Source organism: Pocillopora verrucosa, chromosome 8, assembly GCF_036669915.1.
Source record: "Pocillopora verrucosa isolate sample1 chromosome 8, ASM3666991v2, whole genome shotgun sequence".
NCBI lineage: Eukaryota > Metazoa > Cnidaria > Anthozoa > Scleractinia > Pocilloporidae > Pocillopora > Pocillopora verrucosa.
The window spans coordinates 14,829,285-14,839,022 of record NC_089319.1 but is presented as its reverse complement, the minus strand read 5'-3'; the positions used below and the strand labels follow the sequence as shown (position 1 = coordinate 14,839,022).

The 9,738-nt window shown below is 39.1% G+C and overlaps 2 protein-coding genes across 3 annotated transcripts in view; both read left to right on the top strand.

Annotated features, from left to right (window-relative positions):
* Positions 1-54: 54 nt before the first annotated feature.
* LOC131786218 (transmembrane protein 26) lies at positions 55-7,355 on the top strand. Of its 2 annotated transcripts, XM_059103234.2 has the most exons (6): positions 55-131; positions 316-806; positions 3,619-3,766; positions 5,652-6,314; positions 6,429-6,699; positions 6,876-7,355. In XM_059103234.2, exons 2-6 carry the CDS (start codon positions 613-615, stop codon positions 6,917-6,919), a joined length of 1,320 nt encoding a protein of 439 aa, XP_058959217.1. In that variant the 5' UTR covers positions 55-131; positions 316-612; the 3' UTR covers positions 6,920-7,355. The 2 variants fall into 2 exon arrangements, with proteins under 2 accessions (XP_058959217.1, XP_058959216.1); XM_059103233.2 differs by having other exon boundaries at positions 5,652-6,699.
* Positions 7,356-7,550: 195 nt separating this feature from the next.
* The window catches only part of LOC131786215 (BAI1-associated protein 3), a 36,232-nt gene continuing 34,044 nt past the window's right edge, over positions 7,551-9,738 (top strand). Inside the window, exon 1 of the mRNA XM_059103229.2 lies at positions 7,551-7,685. The gene's annotated coding sequence lies outside the window, so the exon portion shown is untranslated. The remainder of the gene's footprint in view (positions 7,686-9,738) is intronic.

The following is a 9,738-nucleotide window of genomic DNA, read 5'->3' as shown; positions in this document are numbered from 1 at the left end:
TCTTATTGCGTGATTTTGTCAACTTTCATCAACTGTCATGAACCGTTTGAACGCAAAAACTATTGTCGACTGTCATGACCACCATGACCGTTGGAACAGGGCTTAATTCACCATCGAGGAATGAAATAAAGGTAATGTTGAGTTAAGTTTCGCAATGTAATACTGCAATTTATATATTAGTGAACTATGACTGTGGCCCAGGAGAAAAATTATCTAGAATGTAACGGGTTTTCGGTTGTTTCCGTCTTCAGCTTCTCTGAGTATGTCCTAGTTTATTTTTAGAGTTGAAGCGTAGTTTTCTATTCTTCTCCGAAGGTTTTTGCAGATGCAATCCAAATTCTCCTTATGTTTACGTGGGGTCCATTGATAGGTAATTTACATTGTCCATTCTTATCTGTCATTTGTGAACCCCCGTGGAGACAAAATTACCACATGTAGACTGGCCGAATAAAGTAATTTGGTAGCCAAGAAAACAATAACCTGGTTCATAGAAGTGTCGCCCCTTTGAAGTTCGCATCTGAATCAATCGGCTGGTGTCTCAGTTCTTATCAAACAGAAGTGACTTTGTATCTGTTGATCAGCCTAGATCAGTTTACTAACAACAGAGCTACCATGGAGAGAATTTTTACTTACATAGCTGCGTTGTTCACTCGTCTGCTGTTTTGCCTCCATGCCATTGCCATGATTTACTGGCTGGTGACTTTGAAGCAAGACAGAATGTATTTTCTGTTTTTACTTCTTCTCGTGGCTCTCTTAGTGGAAACAATAATCACTGTGGGATTTCGAAAGGGACATGAATATAGTTGGTAAGTAAAAGAAAACGATCTCAAGCACAAGCCAGCCTAGTAGTACATAGACTGTTTAGTATGCATGTCAGCCGCATCACTAACATACGGCCCAACGAATTTGGGAATATGTTCGCTTCGCTGTATGAATTTTCTTTGCTTCAACAATTTTCCAAAACGAAGGTATAAGCAAATAGCGCTTAAATCATACTTTTTCTTTGCAAAACACATTTTTTAATGAAGTGTGGTTGCCTTGCTTTATCTCAATGCAGACTCGGGAATTCGAATTTCCGGCTTTTTATTCTGGTGGCTTATTTTCTGTCAAGAGAAAAGCTTTGTTAGTCAGCTTTACTAAACATTCATGGAAACTGAAAATCCGCTTTTTTATTAAAGATGGCATGGTCAAACATGCCGAGCTTCGTTTACATTTTATCAAAAACGATTCAGAGTCGAAATAATTACGGAAAATAGCCTAGCACGTTCTTATAGAAAAGCTACAACTTTGTTGAGCTGTGAGCTGAATGTGAACGGTTTTTCTTACGCCCGAGTTGTATCCCCAGAGACTACCATTACAGGAAGTTTGCGAACAACTTGAAGTTTTTATGCGAACTTGTCTCAATCTCTTTTATGGATAAAAAGCTTAAATAAACATATACTACACCATCACAGAGTAAATTACAAATCATTAGAATTCATTGTTCGGTGACTTGGCAACCTGATGTACTGCAACGGCTCGATATTTCTATGACTACTGATGGGTAATCCCCTACTCAGTACCTTTGTTCGGATTTTAAAAAAAATAGGCTCTCTTCACTATACATGATCTAACCTTTGAGTTTAATAGTTCTGAGAAACATGCTCAAGTAATAAAAATATTTATCTATAGGCGGCTTTGTCATTTTGACAGGTGTAAAAGACGTCACTCTGTGTAAAATCAGTGGTAATACCTAAATATATTTGCGGCTGTGTCCAAATGCCCTGCAGCTGGGCACGGTCTAAATGGACAAAATGCCCGGCAGTCAGAATTTCCCCTGAAATATTCTTCCGAAACTTTCATGGGGTGCTAGATGTTTGTTTAGAGAAGTCAAGCGCTTCCAGAAATTATTTCAGTTTTTTTGTGACGAGTTTCCTGAGCTTGTGCATACGGTAACTATAAAATCGCTTGGTCACAGCGAAAAACTTAGCAATTTTACAGTATAAACAAGCTTGGAAAATTCATCCACTTAAAAATTCCAAAGAAATTTTTTAAATCGCTTGACATTTCTAAAGAGACATCTGATACTCTTAAGTAGTTTGAGAGAACCTTTCAATGCAAATTCTGTGAAATTTACTGAATGCCGGGCTTTACTTCATTTAAGACCATACCCGGCTGCCGGGCATTTAGGCACTACAAAAGATTCGAAGTCGCTGTTATAGTATTCATCTAATTTGCAAATTTAGGCAGACACCTGAAGTCTACAAGTAAGAAAACAAAACTATCAATAATGTTAAACTGAGATAGATCTAAGAAACAGCGAATGATCAACAGTCCGGCTATATATCTTAGTCTAAGAGAGAATACTACTGTTAAATCTCGCTAGTCGCAAATTTGCCGCAAATTGTTAAATTGTAATTCAAAAGCTGAGTTCCGAAATGCCGCTGTAATTTTATTGCTTCTCTAAGGCAAGTTTATGTAAATTTCCGGCCCAAAGTAATCTACACACATTAAAAGGCTGTTCTGTTAGAATGTAATGGGCAGGGGGCTACACAGTTCTATAGAAACTGAGAGGCTAACTCTATGAATCACATATTTTTCCCGAAATAGTTTCGAGGAAAACCTATGAATATCGATTTCCTTTTCTCCACACTTTGAGTCCTGATGATTTCACCGAATTCCACGAGTGCTGCGAAACGAGGAAAAAATTAAACAGTCAACTCACACTTCTTACTGCAGTGCACCTTTAAAACAAAATATTCAGAATTTTCAAGGCGTCACTTTAATGACATACCATTGTCGTTATACATGTTATTACAAATTTAAATTGTGAAGCTAGGGAGAGCTTTCTGTGCGGGGATTGTATTCGGTCAAACAAACCACACAAGAACACAAGAAAAAAAAAAATTACCGAATGTGAGTGGTCTTTCATTCCAGGTGCCCTAAGGCCTATTGTACGTTTCAGCCGTAATTCTGGCTCATGACAGTTTTTAAGAATAGAGCCTTTCACGTAAAATAGTTTCATCGAGTGCATTAACGTGGGCTGTTACTTCAAAGATGTCTGACGTAGACTTTTTCATGAATTACCTTTCTTAGTCCGCCTCATTTCGTTGAAAGTCAGTCGATGTTCTGTTTCAGTCTGTATCAGCTGTGTATTTTTCTATTTCGCGCAAAAATCTCGAGAAAAAGCGAGAAAAATACTCTGAATTCAGTTATTAAAGAATTTGGCGCTTGCATAGACGTCGTTCGTAAAATAGTCAGGGTGCTAAAAATTTTATTTTAAATGTTTCCATAGTTAAAAACTTTTCTGTTGTCGTGTCGTCTATCTGAGCTACCTTCTTTCACCTCTCCCTCCATGTTTTCGGTTTGAAAGAAAACTCTTGATACACAGGCGATACGTGACCTCTATGAATGAAGTTGAATAGTCCTCTTAATTTCATCAGTTTCCCAAACACCTACATATAGACTGATTTAATTGTAGGCGAGTTATGATGGATGGTATTTCTCAGCTGTTATCTTTGCTTCCTCACATGAGCCTATACGTCTTCACTGGTTTCAGAACTAAACCTAAACAAATACATCTAGAAAATGGCTTTTGTCAGATGCCACTAACCATGCAGTTCACATTGCTGATTGTAGGTTTTGTCCAAGCATGTTTTTATACCTGATGACTATGATTCCCTGTGACTGGATTGCTAAAATAGAAGTGCTTGATTGCGTCGCTTCCAGTAACGATGCAAGTTCAACTTGCATCACAGCTGTCAACGAAACCGAGGAGATCTTTCAGGTTAGTGATTATTCATTGAAGATTAAGCGGAGCCATGAAAATGAGTAGTGAAGCGGCAAAAGGAATAAGAAGCATATGATGGCAATTTTGCTACGAAAAGTTGTTTTGTGATAGGTCGAGTTAGGTTTTAAATAAAGCGCAAGAACTCGACGGATTGCATCGCGCGGTTTCTCCAGTCGAAGCTCCATCTTTTTTATTCACAGCTTCGTTGCCTTCATTTTCATTCAGCGTTCAAAAAACATAAGCTATGCAGGCTATATTGTTAGCATATACCACACAGGTAAATGGTGCTTTTTGCGGTTGGCTAGTTCGGAAGTGAATAGCGAGTACTATTCGCCTCCGAGCAGCCGACGAGACAAAATTGAGCGTCAAGAGTTTAATTTCCGACCATTTTTCGGTTTATTACATCCCTGGTGAGCCTCGCAATCTGATTGGCTCTCCTTTAATCACAAAATTTTGCTCAAAATCGCATCCTTTCCCAGCCAATGAAAAACCTTTACTATATCCAACAACCAATCAGATTTCAAGGAAAATGAAAGAACTTTGCAACTTTTTACCAACCAGCTTACTTCCGAATCAGTAAACTATTTCTACACTAAAAAATTCCTAACTGTGAGCGACTGAAATTTGCGATTTCAAAATGGATGTGATAATTGCACTTCGTGTCCTGCGCGAGGCGCTCGTTCGATTTTGAAATCACTAGTATGATTTCAGATCAAATTGCACTCCACCCGATTCAATTGCTGTTATATATTGAAAGTAGTAAACTAATTTATTAGTACAAATGATTAAAAGGGGTAAGTTTTTGAAGAAACTGTTGTGCTGAGTTGGTGGGGGAGTATAACAAGATACTTTGGTTTTATCGACTAAGTTGATGATGTAACTCGGCCACCGCAAGGAGCTAAAAAGCTGACGTTTCCAGCGTTGGCCCTTCGTTTATCGCATTGAATCATCAAATTAGTTGATAAAACCGAGTTATCTACTTTTTTTAGTATCTGTGTGGTATATACTAAAACAATTATTCACCTCAGTTTCGGTGAAAGTGGTGGATATATCTAATCTTGTAAAAATATACAAATCAGCAAGCAACACAAAGCGCACGTACTTGACATGATTACCCTTAGAAATCGTGCACCACTGCCATACGTGACATGATTACCCTTAGAAATCGTGCACCACGGCCATACGTGACATGATTACCCTTAGAAATCGTGCACCACGGCCATACGTGACATGATTACCCTTAGAAATCGTGCACCACGGCCATACGTGACATGATTACCCTTAGAAATCGTGCACCACGGCCATACGTGGCATGATTACCCTTAGAAATTGTGCACCACGGCCATACGTGACATGATTACCCTTAGAAATCGTGCACCACGGCCATACGTGACATGATTACCCGCAACCTTGACTGTTCTTGACATGATCATTGTATGATCTGCAGCCTGATGACGTCCCAAGCGCTGATTTCGAAAATTCACTGTACGTTTTCGGTTAATCAGTAAAGAGATAGTGAGTTGAATGTATGATAATCTATAATATTTGACAAATTTGAGATAACAAAAAGACTTAAAATAGACTTGAGTGAGAAATGGGTGTCATTGTAAACCTCAAAATACTCTATTGATACTAAGTTCATAGCAAAATTAGTTCCCATATCCTTACCTTCCCTGACTCCTACTCACCTCCAGTGAGCAAGGATCCTTAATCAAAGGTCACTAACTGCAGCTGCTTGGTGATTTCAGTTGAGACTGTGATTGTGTTTTGAACTGGATACGTAGAGAAATCACGTGTTCTTTAGAAAGTTCTTCAATGAGCACCCTTTTTCAGTCGCTATAAGTTACCATGCAATAAGATTTTGTATAAACTTTTGTTTTAGTTTTTACAAGGAATAAACATCACCGACGACGAAAGACTACTGTACACCATGGAGCAAGCTCTGGTTCTCATCTTAGTCATTGGCAGATGGCTTCTTCCAAAAGGGGGAATATCACGTGATCAGTTATCCCAACTGTTGCTTATCTACATCGGTACAGCAGCGGACATTATGGAATTCACTGAGATCATTAAAGAGGATGACATCAGAAAAACTAACCCAAAAATGCTTCAGAATCACCACTTTGTCAATGCGGTTATTTTGTTTTGGAGTGTTAGTCTCTTCCAGTTCCCTTTGACCATTTATGCGATGGAAAGATCAGCACAAAGACTCGAAAAAGAGAAGGCTGAGCTGGAAGAGCGGCTCAGAAAAGTTAAAGAAGAGAAAGATTTTAGAAGAAGGAGAAATCAAGTGGCGCCCTCACCGGCTTTGTATATTTATAAAAAGGATCAAAGTCGAGAATACAAAGAAAAAGAAGAAATTCGGGTTAGATATATTCAGACTAAATCTGGACTAGAGATCAAACCTGTAATGACGTCAGTAACAAGCATGGATGAAGAGGAAGCTGCTACGCATGCTTCCCGAGGAAGATGTAATCGATGTTGGAAAAGGTTTACCCAAGGTGTCGACAATTTTGCAGGCAAAATGAAAGATTACACTGAGCTTGTAAGTTTACTTATACCGATGCTTATGCAAGATGGCCCTTTTCTTGTTATTCGTCTCATAGTCATTGCCTATTATCAAATTTACCATGATACTTTGTACTTTCTGACTGTCAAGAATGCCTTGGTTGTTATGCTTCAAGTCTACCGCATCTTCGTTTTGTATTACAAGCCACCAGAAGAGGACATCGATGATTTTTTTCCAGACAGCGATGGTTCTCACAGGCTTAACAATGTACAGACCGCCATTAAATCCGTACAGCACACTCGTTTAGCCCTAAGCCTAGTTTCCAGGCTCCAGCAGCAGGCAAAATGGCGCCGAAAGAGGAGCCTTAACTCTGGTCGTTTTAAAATAAAGCGTCCCTCGCATGATCCCAAAGATACGGACAGTAAGAAAGATGACATGCCTTGAAAAGTGTGTCCGTTTTGTATCTTTATTTTCCATTTTTAATAAGATATCTAATAAAATACTGAGACTGAAGAGTCTCAGTATAGACATTCCCTTTCTACCCACTGGATTCCAACAAAGGATTATTTCTTTCTCTGATTTTGATTTCGATTTCAGGTTTACTTCTACAATTGGATTCAAATTCAAGGGGCGATACTTAGGACCTGGGACCCATAGAAAGCCTGGTGTCAAAAAAAACTGACCGTTTTCGACCAGCATCAGTTTTTTTTTTTTTTTTGTAAATATATAAATCTGTGGTGCAACCGGTTGATCTGCTTATATTGGATTTTGTAAGTTGGAGTTAGTCTGCAATGTGTAACTCCATTACTTGGCCGCTCACGCAAAGTTTACAAATAGCTGCCGCCATGGTAATTATTTAAAAAAATATCATAATTTTAGTCAAGAATACCTTCTTCGTAGCTCTTAATTTTAGAAATTCGTTTGCTCTCGCTATTGGGCGAGCTTTCTGAAAGATGATTCAACAATCGATGTCTCTCTCGTAGAAGTGGACACTCCAGTTAACTCTAAACTGCCTTAGTTACTGTTATGTCAAAACATTGCATTTCAACCCTATTAAAGCTTGTTGAGTTTGTATTAGTACAACAACAACAAATTTCTTTTCCTTAACAATTAACATACTTTTGGAACAATCCCCGCAAAACAGCGAAGCTAATCGAGAATACGAACCCTTTTACATGGCGCCTCTGTGACATAACACCGCTGGTAAACTATGGCGTTCAACATTCATGTTTGCGTTTGTTTTGAGTCATGAGCTTGGGCTGCCTGTGGTTAGAGAGTAGTGTCACTAACGCGTGGGGATTAATCTTTCGACTCGGCGCTGCTGAGTAATAGTTATATATTTTATGCTCGCAGCGTTTATGATATCAGAAGAAAACGGGAGGAACATCATGAGCTATCACCTTGAAGGTAAGCTGTCAGTATTTAGGAAAATGATGACAAGAATACACAAGTAGCAGCTTGAATCACGACCTTGATTACTTGAATAGATTTCGGAACAAGTCAACGCTTCATAAACTGTTCATAAACCAACGGCTAGACTGTGATTTCGCAAAATTTCCTTCTCGTGCTTTAACAGATCCCACAAAAAAAAAAAAAAAGTTAGTAGATAAAAGCACCTCGTATACATTGAACTTGAAGGTTCGTAATGTTGTTAAGAAAGAGAAATTAAATCTTGCCGTTTGCTGTTCGCATAAGCGTGATCCATCACTCTCACGCAACGTGCTAAGAAGCAAAGGCTGGGCGATGATGTCATAGAAGAATACGGATCTTTTATCAACAAATTTATTTAGCCTATGTGCAGACGTGTAAACACTCGGACCCAAGCGTGGCGCCCACCCATGTCATCCATGGGAACGAAAGTTTTTTTAAAAATTAGCAATCCTTATTGATCATAGAAATTACTTCAAAAATGTTCAAAGCCAAAGCGAAACCACGAGGCGCCACTTTCTTTCAACGTTGCGTACTAAGAACCAGCTTTCTTTTTCAGAGGATTTTTCATTCGCTTTTTCTTCCATCTCCAATAGTTCTTCTTCAAAAATTTCTCCAAATATAACGATGTTGAAATTCGGAAACTCGTCACTGTCCATATTTCAAAAGTTTGAGGAGAATTATATTTAAATTTAACAATATGGGATCTTGTAGAGATATAATCCTTAGGGAAGCTACATTGCTTATAATATTCCACAGTTTTACAATGTGAACAAAATATTAAGCTTGAAAAGTATTGGTCTTAAGCGCCGGCAGGACAATAACTTAGCAGCCTGACCGCAGCGGCAACATGAATGATTGTTAAAGATAACATGGTACAGTCGAACCTGTATTCTGCGGCACCGTATTAAGCGATCACCCTGGATTGAGCAATCGGTTGTCAAAGTCGCGAATTTTCCCCCTAAATCACTGCGATTTTCACCTCCATCGAGTGGTAGTGGTCACCTTTGAGTGAGTCCTAACGGCCTGTTTGTATGGTCTTCTACCTGTATTCAACGGTTACTTAAAGTGGAACCGCTCAAAGAAAATTAATAGTAATCTTTCAAGTAAATTTAACCCATGTTCCCCTACCGAGATCAATGTCAAAAGTATTTGTAGGTGAGTTATTGTGCTAATACGAAGTCATGAGCAAAAACGAAGTACATGTTCGTTTCTACTCTATTATGCGGGTAAAAAATGCTAACTTGGGCCTTTATTACGAGCACAACATCGGGGGAGCTCGGATTTCGTAATCGGAAATCTACCCGAGATGACCTCCTTTCGACGGATTTCGGAGTACGCTTCCCGTTTCATTTGCGGTTTGTATTTTTGGTGGTTTCGGCGAGATAACTTCATGTCACGCCACAAGCAAGCTCGACGATTCGCCACAACATCGAAATATTTCGTGTAATGCTAAGCAATTTAATCTTCAGATAGAGCGTCTGATGTTCTGCAAAGTTATTCGACATAACGCTACACCATTTGTGTGAACGCTGTACCATTCTACATTACGCTAAGCCATTTTACTCAACGCTACACCATTTGTGTGTACGCTGTACCATTCGACATTACGCTGAGCCATTTCACGCAGCGCTACACCATTTGTGTGTACGCTGTACCATTCTACATTACGCTGAGCTATTTCATGCAACGCTACACCGTTTGTGCGTACGCTGTGCTACTCGACGTTACCCTGACCCATTTGACGCAACGCAACACCGTTTGTGTGCTGTATTGCAAAGGAGTGCTAAGCTATTCGCAATTGAGCTAGTCCATCTCACAATTTCATGTTCCAACTCGACATGGGCAACTGGACCGTTTATCATTTGGCTGAACTATCCATGTTTAGGGTGTTCTGCTTCACGAAGGAAAACTAAACCGTCTATAATTTGGCCATGCCATTCCTTTATTAGCTATTCTATCCTGCAGCTGATCTTTAGACCAGCTTTGTATTTGCTAATCTATTTGACATCCTTGTATTTTTGGTGGTGAC